The 17,218-nt window shown below is 35.2% G+C and overlaps 2 protein-coding genes and 1 long non-coding RNA gene across 10 annotated transcripts in view; 2 read left to right on the forward strand and 1 right to left on the reverse strand.

The window, feature by feature from the left end:
- LOC141386287 (uncharacterized) overlaps positions 1-17,218 on the forward strand; it is an 816,166-nt gene that overhangs the window by 365,454 nt on the left and 433,494 nt on the right. The window lies entirely within an intron of this gene.
- Positions 1-17,218, reverse strand: part of LOC141386289 (uncharacterized) — a 157,237-nt gene that overhangs the window by 108,618 nt on the left and 31,401 nt on the right. The gene's annotated exons all lie outside the window — the stretch shown is intronic.
- sap130a (Sin3A-associated protein a) overlaps positions 1-17,218 on the forward strand; it is a 29,929-nt gene that overhangs the window by 9,305 nt on the left and 3,406 nt on the right. For 4 of the 8 annotated variants that reach the window (NM_001098777.2, XM_009302388.5, XM_073952421.1 and 1 more), the window contains 15 exon segments: positions 1,634-1,758; positions 3,726-3,850; positions 3,957-4,101; positions 5,354-5,444; positions 5,537-5,641; positions 7,524-7,671; positions 8,705-8,823; positions 8,906-9,175; positions 9,482-9,650; positions 9,879-9,977; positions 11,297-11,652; positions 13,479-13,733; positions 15,553-15,678; positions 15,774-15,877; positions 16,047-16,160. In NM_001098777.2, the coding sequence (NP_001092247.2) occupies positions 1,634-1,758; positions 3,726-3,850; positions 3,957-4,101; positions 5,354-5,444; positions 5,537-5,641; positions 7,524-7,671; positions 8,705-8,823; positions 8,906-9,175; positions 9,482-9,650; positions 9,879-9,977; positions 11,297-11,652; positions 13,479-13,733; positions 15,553-15,678; positions 15,774-15,877; positions 16,047-16,160 (2,351 nt within the window). 8 annotated transcript variants of the gene reach the window in all.

Raw genomic sequence — 17,218 nt, forward strand, 5'->3', positions numbered from 1 at the left:
GCGTATGATAAACTCTGTTTGATTTAAATATTTTGATAAATTTCCCGTTTTTTCCCAGTGTACACGTGTAGTAGCCAAAACTGCCAAGTTACTATTATTAATATTATTATTAAAATATAATATTTTTTGAAAGTGGATAACTCTTTAATGTCATGATTTGTTGTACTGTATCATATTACAGTTTATCAGGATCTAGAATCCAGCAGGGTTAATGGTGAAGTAGATATCTGTATAACTAGCTGACTGAACAGTACTGCTGACTGACACAAAAAATGAAAGTCATTTCCAAGGTGTTCACATTTCTTGTTACACGTTTTTATTTTAAGGTTACTTGATGGGATAGTTCACCCAAAATAAAAAATCTGGCATAATTTACTTACCCATCACTTGTTTAAAATCTTTTTGAGTTTCTTTCTTCTGTTGAAAACAAAATAAATTTTGAAAATTGCCAGTAGCTCGCACCCATTAGCCCCTTTCACCCAGTGATACCGGTAAATATCTGGAAAATTTCCGGAACGACTTTACCGGTATATTCAAAAAAGCGCTGTTCACACGGGCAAGGACGTTACGGAAATTTTCCGGAAAAGAGCATTCACACATCCATTCCAAAATACCGGTAAATTCTGACATCATTCACCACAAATGAGCTTCGGCTGCGCTTGTATTTGTAAACATTTGACTAAATTACAAACTCTGTGGATGATCAATATTGTGAACAACTTTCGCAGGATCACTTTCGCATGTCGAGATGTTCATAATATGTGCGTGTGCAGGCGCTCACAGGCTGTTTCACAGGCACACGCAAAGCTTGAAGGTAAACAAACAACGGCTTATCATAAGCATCTCATCGATGATTATTTACACAGTTGGCATTAAGAAGAACATATAAACGTGATCTGACTAACTTCTAGCAGCTAAATGTGTCTGGAAAAATATTCAAAGACTTTTATTCTCACAAACCACGAGGACGTAAATGCGTCTGACTGTTGTGATTGGCTAAAGCAGACGTCTCACGTCAGCACGTTCTAGACGTGCACGCGCTTGTTACGGCAATCTTCCTTCTGCATTCGCAAATTGCCGGTAATGTTACAACTTCTCTTTCCGGAAAATAGCCAGAACGAATTTACCGGTATTTTTAAAAAGGACCTGTTCACACATACAACCTTTCCGGCAATTTTCCGGAAAGGTCTGTATGTGTGAAAGGGGCTACTGACTTCTATGGTATTTTTTTTCCTTCTATGGAATTCGATGTGTGCCAACAACCAGCATTGTTCAAAATATCATAGTTTTTGTTCAGCAGAAGAAAGCAACTTATAAAGGTTATGCAAAAGTTTAAAAAGCGAGAGTAAATGAGAGTAAACAATCCTTTAAAAAATAAACACAACAATTAAATAAATTGAAATATATTGTTTTATTTTTTTCTCCACATCATTATTCTGAAGTTTATCTTTTTCACTATTGGCTTCAAACCAAAGTTTCCAAAATAGTTTCCAAATTCCAGTTGTTTTGCACATCTGTTCATATCTAGAAATTATACACTTTACTTATTCATGAAAAAGTGTGTTTGTTTGTTTAACTTGAATTGTTGCATACTGTAATAATGTAATATGTGTGGCTGTTTTTGGGGTTTCAGGCGCAGCTGCTGCAGCTGTCATGTCCAGCACTAAAGGCCCTAATGTTCTCAGACCAGCGGGAGGAGGCAGTGCAGGCCCAAGCCAACCTGCAGCTGTGCAGCACATTATACATCAGCCTATTCAGGTGCAGACACTTCAGATCACATACAGTTACACAGAATGCTCCACTTGTCTGGACAGAGACTGGCTTAATTATAATGTTGTTTAGAGAAGTTCTGTTTACAACAAGTTTTTATATATATATATATATATATATATATATATATATATATATATATATATATATATATATATATATATATATATATATATATATATTTTTTTTTTTTTTTCTTATGTTTTGTTTTTTTTTGTAAAAAATAAAAAATGGATTTATCTTGAAATTTGCTAAGCCTACTCTAGTGTGCCCTGTCTGCCTTGTTGAGAACTACCGGTTTACAATGTCCAGATCAGGCATTGTATACTTTGGTTACCAATATCTTTTCAGGTTTGTGTGGACTTATTTCTTATGTCTTTTCCTTAAAAATAATAATAAATAAATAAATAAATAAACTTTTTAGCAACATGTTTATGAAGAAATTATTTGTTAATGTTACATTTTATTTCCTGAAACAATTTACCAAAAAGCCATTCATTTATTTTTATTCATATTGGCCTGCAACTAATCATTTAATAGACTTTTCATTGGCAATAATATCTGATAGCACCTGATTTATTGTCTTCATGATGGTTGCAAATTTGGCTCATGCAAAACATTATTGTGCCCATAAGCAGAATTTAGATCAGTCAATTTGAGGACGCATATACTTAATACACAAATACACTTCAATAATATTTACTATATAACTGCATATATATAACTTGACTATGTTTATATACAATAACCCTAACTGTTGAAAAGCTGATAGTATTTAGTAGGCCCACACAGAATCTGCATGCGCAGAAATCTGCAGATTTCCGGCAATTTTTGTTACCCATTGAGTCTATGTATTTAATTGTAAATGTATGTAAATGTGGGGCAAGGCAGTGGCGCAGTAGGTAGTGCTGTCGCCTCACAGCAAGAAAGTCACTGGGTCGCTAGTTCGAACCTTGGCTCAGTTGGCGTTTCTGTGTGGAGTTTGCATGTTCTCCCTGCCTTCGCTTGGGTTTCCTCCGGGTGCTCCGGTTTCCCCCACAGTCCAAAGACATGCGGTACAGGTGAATTGGGTAGGCTAAATTGTCTGTAGTGTATTAGTGTGTGTGTGAATAGGTGTGTGGATGTTTCCCAGAGATGGGTTGCAGCTGAAAGGGCATCCGCTGTGTAAAAACTTGCTGGATAAGTTGGCGGTTCATTCCGCTGTGGCGACCCCGGTTTAATAAAGGGACTAAGCCGACAAGAAAATGAATGAGTGAATGTATGTAAATTTATATTTATACAGTTTTTAAATGAATTTCACTAACATTATTGTGATTATAATAATAGTAAAATTAAAATATTCACATGATTTGTTTACATTACACTTTGTATAGTAATATTTTCTATTTTTTAGTAGATATACATGTTATATGAGAGACTTCCTTTGTTTACCAATTAAGTGGATCTAATTGGACTTGCATTGTAAACATTAAATTAAAGTTAAAATGTATTGTTTTTATTTCATATTTTAAGTTTTTAGTTATGGCACTTCTTAAATCATTCAGCATAAATCCGCAGATTTTTTTTAACAAAATTATCCGCAGAATTAGCAGAAAATGCCTGCAGATTCTGTCTGGCCCTAGTAATAAGTTACTAGTTAAAGTTATTAGTTAGTAATAAAGTTAAGGTAACTAATAATTTAATAAAAAGCTAATAAAAATAAATAAGTAAACTAATAAAAAGCTTAATAATTTTGTAAATAAATGCTAAACAAATAAACTTTGGGTAAATATGTGTACAGTGGTAACACGGCACATCCTGGCCCTGACTATTCCTACTTTAATATAGTCGTAGTAGTTTATGCACTTTATTTGATGTTGCTGCTCATTTCTAAAATTTCCAGTAAAATCTCATTGGCATATTTGCAACATCTTTCTTTACTTCCTGATCTTTACCCAGTGTGTTTGCATTTACAGTCTCGTTCTTTGGTGACCACATCAACTGCTGTTCTACCCACAATGGTGGCGCCAATCCCAGCTGCTCGAACCCAGTCCCCGGTCATCAACACCACTGTCACACACGCTACAGAGATGGTTCATGGGTAATTACTTGCATTTATCTTTTTCGCGAAGCGTTATGCCAAGTACTTTTTGTCATGATAGTAGTGTTTATATTATTCTAATGAGAAACTTGAATTTGCATTTTAGGCGGCCAGTGGCCATTCATCCTCCTCCAGCCACTATTAACATCCAGCGTCCACCAACACCCCGGGACACTGCTACTCGCATCACCCTCCCCTCACACCCAGCTATAGGAGGCCAGAAGGCTCAGCCCCCTCATACTGTCACACAAGTAAGTTTTCTTATAAGCATTTTTGAGTTGTCTCATTAAACATAGAAATGGGGGCATTTAATGGTTCGAAAGCTTCTCTTATACATAGGGGTTGGGCGATATGGCCCCTTTTTTTGTTTTTTTTAAATCCCCAATTTTTTCACCAAATAATTAATCTATGATTAAATAGATTTTTTTTCCTCCTCAGAAAATACAAAACAAAAGCGTATATAGGTCATTAACCTATATAAATACGTTAAGCATGCAAAATTATATAATTATAGGATGTACAAAATGCTAAAAATATCCTTTCAAAATCTTGCTAGCTGTCATTTAAAGATCAAATCTTTTATAACTGCAAACAATAATTTTATAATAATAATATAAATAAACCATTTTCTAAAATTACAATCAAGCTAAGCTCATAAAGATTGTTAAAAGGGGAGCTTTTTCAAGATGATTACATTTTTTCCTTAGTATTTTGTACTGTTTATTTCAACATGAACTATGGGAGTCCAGGGGGAGCATCGCATGTGTGTTGCAAGCCGATTTTCACTCAAATAAATGAACATAACCTACACACTTGAGTTAATTGATGAAGTCGGTTTATCGCTTAGCCCTACTTTTATAATATTTATCAACTTTTTTTGAAATATGACTACTGTGAAAAAAAAAGGACCTGCACCTCTAGTTTTGGAAACTTCCATTGGAAATAATTGCAACAAGTAATTGTATAAAATACGGTTATGTTAAAACGAATGCAAATCCATAATGAAAAGTAAGTTAAGTCAATTTGACTTTGTGCTTTATTTTTTATCCATAATAAAAATAACATTACACACGGTGGTTTAATGAGGCAAAGTGTTTCGTTCGCCAAGGTTATTTTTTTATATTCTCAAATTTTATATTATACCAAGTTTTGGGGGTTATTCCTGGTCTGCTGAGAGTAATTGTTTATTCTAATAAGTTGACTTTTAATATTTGATTCATGACCTCTGAAGAGTGTAATTTCCACCTCACTGTTCCAAGTAAAAAAAAAAAAAAAAAAAAACACTTCACTGTTCACATTGTTAATAGTTTAATGGATGCTTCTTTAGTAACTCATGCTATGCATCATGGGCTATAATAGGACAAAAGTGGGTGGAATAAATTAGTTTTGCATAACCATAATGTATTTTAGAAAGGTATTTAAAGCTTTTACTTTAGAAGGTTAAGTGGGTGGTGAACCTCCTTTTACTTGTTTATGAAGTTTGAAGATTTTTTTAATCTGCAGAAGCCAATCTTCAACACTGTGACCCCTGTTGCTGCTGCCACGGTTGCTCCCATCTTGGCTACCAATACAGTTCCTTCAGCCACTACTACAGGTAGCTTCCTTCCCCAAGATTTCATCTACAGAGATCAGAAATTTCCATGTGATGCATGTGATGATTTGTCTTTACTATGTACCCCAAATTAGGCTCTGCTGCGCATACCCAAATGACCAGTAGCACTATTGTCACCATGACAATGGCTTCACACTCCTCTCATGCTACAGCTGTGACCACCTCTGCCATCCCTGTCGGTAAGCACAAATCATTCTCTGCATGAACAAATTCTCTGATTCAACCATAGGTGCGAGGCCACAGGTGATCACAGATTTAATAGATGTTTCATTAATGTTGCATGGATACAAGTGCTTTTGAACAGTTGCAAAAAAGTGTGTAAATCGGTATTCATTCACTTGACAAATAATTCTTTAAATATTCTTTTTCAATAACGTTCTTTTACTGATGGAAGCTAGATGAAAACAATCAAATTCATTTTAAATGACATAAATCAAATTTACGATAGTTCAAGCTTAGTTACTCTAGCAACTTATGCTTGGGAAACTAGCATGGTCCGGGGCAGGTTAACTTTCAGGCTAAGTCAAGTTCAAGCTTAATCAAATGTTAACATTTGCCTGCTGTAATTTGATATTAATTATGATTAACTTTTGTCACTTAATAGTTAATATATATACACCAAACATCTTTTAGAATAAAATGATATATAAATTTAAATTAAAATGTTATTGCAAACAAAATGAATACAAACTACAACATTTTAACTATATTTTTTATGTTTTTTTTATTGTTTATGTTGATTTTATTTCCCCCCTGTTTATTAAAATTTTACTTAATATTTCTCTCAACTTCTTTATTTAGATGTAGTAATTTTTGGATTGTGATCTTCAGTTTATTTGTTGTTAGATTAGTTCCAAATTTTGCATTGGCACTATATAATCTAATGTATATGCATAAATATATTATTATAAAGCATTCTGTAGAAATTAATAATTTAAAATATTGTTCTCGGAGGGATGTACTTTGCTATACATGTAGTATGTGAATTACAAAATTTAATAAAGAAAATATATTAAGAAAGCACTGACTGATATAAAGAAGTAGGCTACATTTCTTAAAGAATGACTTTTAATCTGCAAACCCTGAGTGGAATAATTGATGAATCCGGGCCAAGCAGTAGCCTCACTGCAATATAAAGATATTTTCCCACGGTGCGCTGTAAACACACGTGTCAAAGGAAAGATAGCATTCTGTAGCAGTTTTGGCAGCAAATTAAAAATCACCAAAAATTTTAAAACTTGTGCGTGCCTCGCCTCTTTGTTGCCTTTATTTTAAACTTAATGTGCTGAAGTTAAGAATATTTTGTATGTTACAGTTAGTCTGCAATGCATTAACTTTTCCTTGCAAGCAACAATTGGCAGTAAGCGCGTATTTTCTCTAGCTCCCTCTCTTGCGTGCGCGCAGGCGCAGTCAAGCCCAATTTGAATGTATTGCGACAAATATTTAATTTAACGTTAATAGGCCTAGATAATGGTCTGTTTTTTAAGTGAGTTGATCTGCAATTTCATGTCAGCTTCTCTGTTGCTTTGTTGCAAGCCGTAGTGTTTGAGTATTATGTTTTAATAATTATATGTTTAAAACAAAAGCGGCTCCCTCGCTGTGAACAGCTGTCTCTCATTCCAGAGCACTTTTAGTTCTCATAGTTGCCATGGTAGCAATCGATGCGTCTATGCTCGACCTTCAGGGTTTCACAACAGTAACGCGCATGAGCAGTTGTCTAGATAATTCCATAGCAATTGCATATTAATACCCACTTACCATTAGTTTGCTATGAGGGAATGATGCACAAAAGAATGCTCTGCCCCTGCTCCATTTTCCATTTTTGTTGGATGTACATCAACACACTAATATAAGTCAAGTCAGCAACTTCCATTTCACACAGTCTTTAAAATCTAATTGCCACATTCTTTCCTTAATAGCTTTTTAAAATAGAATACATTAAAACAAATGCAGATGACTTTTTTTGACTGATTAAATGATTGGATTGTATGACAGATTGTATGAAAGCATAAGGTAGGGTCAGAATTACGTTTTTCTTGCTAATTGTTTCCGATCTTCCAGCTAAAGTTGTTCCTCAACCGATTGCCCACACATCACATTCACCGCGCATCCAGCAGGAGTACTCTGGTGAAAGACCCAACCTGATTCCTATCTCAGGCCATCGTTCTTCTCCAAACCCTGTCACAATGGAGGCTCGCAGTGATAACAGGCAAAAAACTCTTCCTGACATGGTTAAACCAGTGGTGTCCAATCTTAATTTAAGAGGACTGCTTCACTGCACTGCACAGTTTGGCTTCAACCTCAGTTAAATGCACCTTAACTGTAGTTAGAGCTGCACAATATATCACATTATATTCAGCATTGATATTGCAGTTTGTATTTGCAATAATCAGGAAGTGCAATGCTGAATCTGAAATATAGTTAACCAGGAGCTACAGAACACGTGATTTTAAAGAGTCACAGTTACGTTTAACCATAATAAAGTGAATATATATATATATATATATATATATATATATATATATATATATATATATATATATATATATATATATATATATATATATATATATATAAATTGCATGTTTTTTTTTTGCTTGTGACCGTGAGAATTGAGCAGAAATTATTAAGAAATTATGTTTGGAGGTGTAACAAAGATTAATTGTATTTAATTATATGATTTGTGTACAATTATGCATTCTTGTTTTGTTTCTAGTCCAAATATCTACATTTCAAAGCAAAAATAAAATTATTTTACTAATAATTTGGCTTGTTTTAAGGAAAAACTCTTAATTCTGACTTATTTTTTTCTGAAGGTAAAAAAAACAATGTTTTTACTTGATTTAAGAATGTATTTTATATTTGGACTAGAAACAAAACAAAGCGAAGTAAGAAAATCCTGTTTTGCATTGTAATGATTCAGTTTCTATACCTGAATAATGTTAGATTTCCCAGAGAACCGTCAAATCGAGCTATTTAAACCATCTTGTGAAACTGTATTTATATCACAATATTTATAGAAGAAAAAAAAATTGCAATATCAGATTTTTCCAATTTTGTGCAGCCTTAACTGTAGTAATCAAGTTATTCAAGTATTCTTCAGGATTACTTGGAAATTTAGCAGAACTTTAGTCATCTGGGGCAGAATTGGACACCATTGAATTAAACCAACTAAATTAAAGTAGTCAATGAATTATGACTGAATTGAAGCTCTCATCATGTTGTCTTGTCATTTTCTGCAGACCATCAGTGCCAGTGCAGTTTCAGTACTTTTTACCCACATACCCTTCACCTTCATATCCCCTGAGCCACACCTACACCCCCATCACAAGCTCTGTCTCCACCATCAGACCCTATCCAGGTAAATGCAACACACTCATCCAAGCAGAACATCTGTGCAAGTGTTTAGATGCTACTAACATTTGCTCTTCTGAATCCTCCAGTCACGGCTCCAGCTCAGAGCTCGGCTCTTCCTGCTCAAGCTGGTGTGGGAGTCGCCACCACAATGCACTTGAACCAAATGCAGCTGATGGCACTGCCATCTGCCCAGATCAGCACCCAAAACATCCAACCAGCCTCTATGACTGCTCAGGGCATTCAGCCTGCACCAATAGGAGTGCAAGGGCTGCATGCCGCTGCACCAATCAGCACGCAGACTGTACAGCAGGCTCCTGTCACCACACAACAGCCTCAGTCAGAAGCAAAACCAGCAGGTAAGTTTAAGTTTACACTTCTATAGATGATTAGTAAATGAGAATGTATTATCATTGTGTCTTAAGAAAGCTAACATTCTGTTTTTAAATCATTATTACTTTAATTTTGACTGGTTAAAGAAAAAATAATAATAATTTTTTAATCACCCATAATATAATACAATATGTTGTTTTACTTTGAGGCCAATAAAAATGTTGCCAGGTCAAATAAATAGATTCAAATGTTTTAAGTGACATTGTTTTGCACAGTGTTTTTAACTCATTTTATTTATTTATATATATATTTTATCTTTTTTTGCTTTACAGGTGTTGTTTTGGCTGAAAGTCCTGCTTTTGTCACTAATCCAATTGGAAGCACTTTTAGTGGCACTCAGCCGGTCACTACCATTGTGCAGACTCACACGGGTGCAGGTGCTCCCACACTTGTGTCCTCCCCTCGACCCAGCATCCTTCGCAAAAAACCTGTAACTGAAGGGTAAGTCATCACATTATCCAAAAGCATGGTTATTTATAGTATGGAAACTACTAAGGAGTCAAACTGTGCATCATTTGTGAGCAGTAGCATTACAATATTCCCTCATAAATGATGTCCTGAGAAGTAACAATCCAGTGTTTTTTATTTTTATTTTTTATTTTTTTTTATATTTTGAGTCAGAAAATTTTTAATAAATAATGTAAGATCACTTTTGGGGTTTATTTCTAGGGCAGTGCGTAAATGTCTGATTCAAGCGCAGCCGAGTGAGCCTAACGCTGGCCGAGTGGATAGTGGGATAAGGCTGTCGGGATCCCCTCGCCCTGCGGGGTAAGCCCTGCCTGAAGATCCTTTGTTGTCTTACAAAGATTAGTTTTAAATGTTCCCTTTACAGCACAGGTGTCAAAATCAGTTCCAAAAGGGCCGCAGCTCTGCACAGTTTAGTTCCAACCCTAATTAAACACACCTGATCAAACTAATTGAGTCCTTCAGGCTTGTTTGAAACCTACAGGTAAGTGTGTTGGAGCAGGGTTGAAACTAAACTGTGCAGGGCTTCGGCCCTCCAGGAATTGAGTTTGACACCCCAGCTTTACAGGGTTCCCAAAAATAATGGTTAAAATATAATTTTGGCAGTCCTGGATATGTTAAGTAAGAGTAAATTTACCAACTTTTCCAAACACCAGAAAAGCTTTTTTTTGATGGTGTAATTTTTAATCAAGATATGCTAACAGCATAGTGTAACCATGGTGTTGTGTCAGAAGTGTGATATATTCATACAGAAATGCAGTATTGTATATGCGCAATATATCTATTTATGGAGTAAAGGAATATAATTAATTTATTTTTGTTAAGCCATAGCTGTGTTTATGAATTTGTCCACCTAATGCACATGCAGTTACCAAGTTAAATCCTCCAAGCTTATGTACATCTGTCTGTGTTTTTTAACGCACAGACCACTTCTCAAACCTAGTGCATAAAAACAAGATCCTTGCATTACTTTATAATTAATATTTAATGATAGTCAAATATAATTGTATAATTAAATAATTATTGTGATAACTATGATCATTGATATATTGTCTATGTGTCTAATGGTAAGAGTTGCTAATATAAATTCTTCTATAGTACATTTTGAAAACATCTAAAAAAAATGTATTTGGAGAATTAAGAACAGCTTTTCTTTCTGCTGGAAATGATCAGAAATTTAGTGTTTGGTCTCTGTAAATGACTGCTGACTTGAAAATCTTGAAGGAAAAGTCCTCATTAATTGGAAAATGTGGGAACCCTGTTAACAGCTTTTGTATGTGTGTGATCTGTAGTGCCCACACTTTACTATACGGAAACATGTATTTACTAACACAAACAAACAACGAACAATGCTTGAACATTATTTATTAATCAAAGTTCAACATTTTCTAATGCATTATTAAAATTCAATGCTTGTTAATGCACGGTGAGTAAACACGAACAACTGTATTTTCATTTACTAACGTTAACACACAGTAATAAATACATTATTAAATATTTTGTTGATGTTAATAAATTCGTATATTTTACGAACTTCGTGTCTCATATTTTAATGTGTGTGACCTCTGTAGTTTAAAACCAGTTTTGAATGCATCTTGACATTCTGCTCTTTCTGTTGTTAGCGTGAAGCCCAAAGCTGACATTCATGTTGCAATGGCCCCTCCAGTGATGGCAGCAGTGGAGGCTCTGGTGGGTCATGTTGGTGAGCAGCAGACTCTGTCCACTCCTGTGCAGCATCATTCACAGGCCATTCCCACCCTTCTGGCTCCACCTGCTCCTGCACCTCCCTCTCAACCCACCGCCGTTCTTTCAGCCCTGCCCGCAACCATGGCAGTCACTCCACCTGTGCCTGCCTCCATGGCCAATGCAGTGGCCTCTCCTACCCAACCAGCGGCCAGCAGTACAGCTGCTCTGAGCTCTACGCTTCCTGAAGTTAAAATCAAACAGGAGGCCGAACCAATGGACACTTCACAAGCAGGTGGGTGTGTTCGTCAAAAGAAAGAATTCCTATAGACGAAGAAGTCCTGACAATAAGTCCTTTCTAATTGGTCCTATTCAATCATTTGGCGAAATTGTTTAGATGCAGTATATAACAATATATTTTGCAGAAAAATAAATTATTGCAAAATTAAATTTTTCCAATACCCTGCAGCCCTAGTTGTGTGTGAGCATTGCTGTTGATAGTATTATGAATTTAATATTGAACAGAATTGTGATATTTAAGATTTAAGAAGTCCTACAGCTCTGATAATTTGAAACAGGGACTACAAGTCTCTCCTCCATCTTTAAAAGTCTCCATAGTCGTCTAAACAACACAAACACTGCTGTCACCTCAACAGAAACTCCACCTCTGCTTTCATTTGATTGCAGAATGAAAAAGATGCGACTGACATAACGTGCTTTATCTGCTCAGAGTTTACTTTATTTCAACTGTGGGTACAAAGCGCACAATGACAACAACCCAAGGTGCCGCAGGCGGTTAAACACAAGGCAAGCAGGGCTTATAAGTACCGGACAAAATGCTCACGGCCATTAGAAAACCATTCAAAAGATGCACCTCAATGTAAATAGCGTGTTCAGTGTGATCAGGCCTTAGGATGCAGTTTGTTGTGTAAAAAGGACAAAAATAATCAAGCTATAATTAAATTTCTACCCTGGTGTTAATAGGATAAGAAAGAAAGAAAGAAAGAAAGAAAGAAAGAAAGAAAGAAAGAAAGAAAGAAAGAAAGAAAGAAAGAAAGAAAGAATAAAAAGAAAGGAAGTAAGGAAGGAAGAAAGGACGAAGAAAAGAAATAAATAAAGAAAACACTAGTGAAATCCTTTATACTGTACATACAGAAAATACAGGTCTACAATGTGCTGACCAGAACTAGTGTCCAGTACCAAGCTGGGAGTCGGGTTTGGGACTCAATCAGAAGGAGCAGGGTCAAGCTGAAAAGTTTGGACGTGTTTCTGAAGGGATTCGGTGAAGGGAGCACCTTTTCTCTATAATTTTATAAAATAAAGATCATTTTAGAAGATATTTTGAAAAATGTTATTAAAAGCTGTAATTATTGACTTCATTAGTGTTTGTTTTTCCTACTATTGAAGACAGTAGTTACAGTTTTTCAGCTCTCTTTGAAATATCTTCTTTGGTCTCCACTTTACTTAAAAATAGTGATTACATTTAAATTTTTGGTGAACTGTTGCTTTAAGAAGTCAGCATGTCAAAAACTGAATGTGTGACATATGCTTGGCAGATGCTAATGTGTTAATGGCAAGTATTTTGGATGAAACTACTTTCAAGTCGTTAATATACAGATGTTTACTTCAGCGGTGTAAGATGAACAAAAGTCAATGTCATGAAAAACAAGAAACAAATCCAATTCATTTTTAATATTACTCACTCATTTTGAGAAAAGTATTAACCAGTCACCCTAAAAGATTTTTTTTTCCTATTGACGGAAATGGAGATCTTTCCTGTTTGCTTCAGAGTGTGCAGTAAGCTTTTAAAGCAGGGGTGTTTAAACATGTTCTTGAAATGTCTCTGACCTGCTGAGTTTAACATTTGCCCTAATTAAACACATCTGAAACGGCTAATCAGGGTCATTGAAACATCCAAGAATGTCTCTTCAGGATGTCGGCTCTCCAGGAACATGGTTGGACATTTTTGCAATAATGCATATTGTCAAAACAAAATGAAGGATAACTCTTCTTTAAAATCTGTCATTTATCTGTTGTATGGTCAATTCTCCGTCCAGTTTCAGTAATGTCTGCTCAAATAAGCATTCTGATTTGGGCTTTAACGAGTTTGTTTGATCTCAGTACCTTTAGCTCCTTCCTTGACGGGTCCAGCTCCATCCCTCTCCTCACAGTCCTCGACTCTGACTGTATCTGCTCAACCTGGAGAGCTTCTGCCTGGTGCCTCTCCAAGGAAGAAACCCCGGAAACAGCAGCATGTGATCTCCACTGAGGAGACGGAGATGGTGGAGACTAACAGCACAGATGAAGAGAGAGCTAGCAGTCGAGCTCCAGGAAACAGAATGGAAAGACATGAGTCACCACCTAGGGAATATGTTGGTAAGTCTACACACATACACACACATTTGTTTTTGTGAATTGAAGGATAACCCATAGGGTCACTAGTGCGTGCACAAGCCAGGAGATTGAAAACAAGGGAAGCACCATTTTTACATACACATCCGAGATGTATTCATTCCGAGATGATATTATTCAAATAATAATGAGCCATGGTCGATCTGAACTCAAACAAACCTTGTCGTCATCTTGATGAACAACCACAAAGCCAAGAAGAAGAGCTGAATCCGCCATTTGTCCTCTTGTTGTTTATGAGGGTGTCTAAAACCGTGAGTGGTTTCACTTTCTTCAGAGAGCTTGTTGTGTGCTTGCCGCATTTCTATATTTAAAATAGCAAACTACTTGAGCTCATGATGAAAATATATGTGTGATTATTGAAGTACTTCTGACATCCAATCCTTTTAAAACATACAAACGTTAAGCAGATACAGTCCTTTTAAAACAAGGGAGAAGCTGGAAAAAACAAAAGAGCAAATGATTCTTTCAAGCAACCTAAAACATGAACAAACTACCATGTTCAACTATTATCACCATCTTTTGGACTATTATGAACTCGTAATGATGGAATTACTTTCTAACAAGAGGTTACATGTGCTGGTAAAGATTAAAGATACAGATGAGAGGTTTGCACTGACTGTGGGCTATATGTTGCGTGTTGTTTTTAAACCTAAATAAGGACTTAATGTATGCTTTGTGTAGTTTTTCTGTAATTGCTAATTGATCTGCAGTTATAATCAAGTCATGTTCAGAGAAAGGTTAGTAATGAATATTTATACACAAGAAATTATGCGTATAAAGAATTTGTTTTGTAAGAAGTTTGATATCATATGATATGCATGATATCATATGATTAGCAACCCATACAACTTTACTTCGACATTTCCTCGAGCAAGGAACCGTACCGTACCACTCAGTGGAAATTGGCTATAAATCATGTTTTTCTTATCAAAACGGTGTCATACCCATGTCATAACACAAATTTGTGCCACAAAAACACACATTTTTATGCTCTGTTAGTAACTGAAGCTGATTAATATGGTGTGTTTGTGCATCTGTTCTATTAGAAAGGTGAAGTTGTCAGTATGAAATTTCAAAATAATTATTTACAGATGCAGTCAGCACCATGCAGTCGTTTTGAATTCAATTTATTATATAATTTTAATCATTTATATATTTATTTATTTTTTTACACAATTTAGGTTATCAAATGTTGGGTTATGCTAAGAAGCTATGCCACATTAAGCTGCTTTGACAATCTACATTATAAAAAGTGCTATAAAAATAAAGATGAATTGAATTATTAGAGGCATGATTTTACCTATAGAAAGAAGAATGTCCTAAAAAATGAAATCAAATTTTGAAATGTATTTAACCTAATAAATAGGATGCAATATAAAATAGAAGTGTAAAAATATGTAGATATTATGTAAATGTTACATTATTTTAAAGTACATTGAATAAAGGCTTCTATTTATGGAAATAAAATGAGTATTATTATTATTGCCAACTATTAATCACTAATAACAATATTTAAATGATCACTTATTGCATAGGATTAAAATATTATACAGAATATCAACTTTTAATTTAAATGGGTGTATATAATTATTTTGAAATAAATAATTTAGATGTACATACATTAGCATTATACAATATTACACATCACACACAATCTGTGTCTCTCTCAGCTGTTGTTTGGTTGTTCTAGTTGGTATAATTAGCTTACTTTTTTATTTTTTTGTAATAGTCCAAAAATAGCATGTACACTTATTGAGTTGTAACTTTGATTGTATTACTGTAGATGAGGATGGTGTTCGTTACGTGCCGGTGCGTCCCAGACCTCCTCACACTCACCTTCGCCAGTACCGAAACCCATGGAAAGCTGCATATCACCACTTTCAAAGATACAGTGATATCAGAGTGAAAGGTAGGAATAAACTCTCGGCGCCCTGCTTTCTTAGTTCGGGCTTTGATTTTGTTGTGGATTGCAGTGTTTTCAAAATCATTCTTCTGTCTTCACAGAGGAGAAGAAAGGAAGCCTTCAGGACATGGCCAATCAGAGAGGAGTAGCCTGTCGTGCTCAGGGCTGGAAAGTGCATCTGTGTGCAGCACAGCTGCTGCAGCTGGTGGGTTCTGCAGATGAGTGTGTTTCCCCCCTCATAAGTCTCATGAGCGAATGGATACATGATAGAAATTTCACTGTGTTATAATGACATCTTACGCTGTTATGAATTATAAAGCCTTGCATTAAGCCAGTATTATAGTAAATGAATTTATTTTTTGTTTTAATCACAGTCTAACCTGGAGCATGATGTGTACAGCCGGTTGACCACTCTGCAGGAAGGGCTTATCCCAAAGAAGAGAGCTGGAGCAGATGATGACCTGCACCGCATCAATGAGCTCATACAGGTGAGGATCTTCACAGTACTGCCTTGTGACCATAAAGACTAGAGCTGCTCTATTATGCGAAAAATCATAATTGTGATTATTTTAATTGTAATCACAATTATTTAAAAGTGATTACATTGACTATATATGACCGAAAGGATTTGTCTGTTATTAAGCCCTCATGTATAAAGTTTTCCCCAAGTTTAACGGAAAGGAGATTTTTTTAACACCCTTCCAAACAAAATAGTTGCAATAGCTAATTTAGAATTGATCTTTTATCTTTGCCACGATGACAGTACATAATATTTTACTATATGTTTTTCAAGATTCTAATATTCAGCTTAAAGTGACATTTAAAGTCTTAACTAGATCAATTAGGGTAATTAGGCAAGTTAGGGTAATTAGGCAAATCATTGCATAACAATCACATTAAAAAAAAAAACATACTGCTCAAGGGGGCGTATAGTTTTGACCTAAAAAAAAACTAAAAACTGCTTTTATTTTAGCTAAAATAAAACAAACAAGACTTTCTTCAGAATAAAAAATGTAGGAAATACTGTGAAAAAATTCTTGCTTTGTTTGAACAGGTATGTATGTGTTAGGGCTGCACGATACATCGTTTCAGCATCGAAATCACAATGTCCGCATCCGCGATAGTCACATCGCAGGAGGTGCGATGCAAAGCAAAAAAAATAAATAAATAAAAAAAAGAGCGAAAAATACTTTACTGCATTACTATTTTTGTTAAATAAATTTTTGTATCTGAACTGGGTTTCAGAGGCAGTTTATAAACTTGTAGCGGACTTAAAGCGGAGTTTGTTCGTATATTATTCCATTACGCTGCATTATTGACGTCTGCAATCTGTTCCTCTCAGTTTATGTAAGTTAGCTCTGTTAGCGCGGTAATTAAGACAATAGACTGTTGACAAAGTAACGTTAACGTTCGGTTATAAAGGTTAAAACGATGCTTGTGTAGTTGTGTCGAATTGTATGCACTTTTATGAGTTTTATGGTACGTTTAAATTACTGTCATTTGCAGACAGCAAGATATATGCTAAGCTAGTAAACCTTAGCATAAC

The sequence above is a fragment of the Danio rerio genome, chromosome 6 (genome assembly GCF_049306965.1).
Source record: "Danio rerio strain Tuebingen ecotype United States chromosome 6, GRCz12tu, whole genome shotgun sequence".
NCBI lineage: Eukaryota > Metazoa > Chordata > Actinopteri > Cypriniformes > Danionidae > Danio > Danio rerio.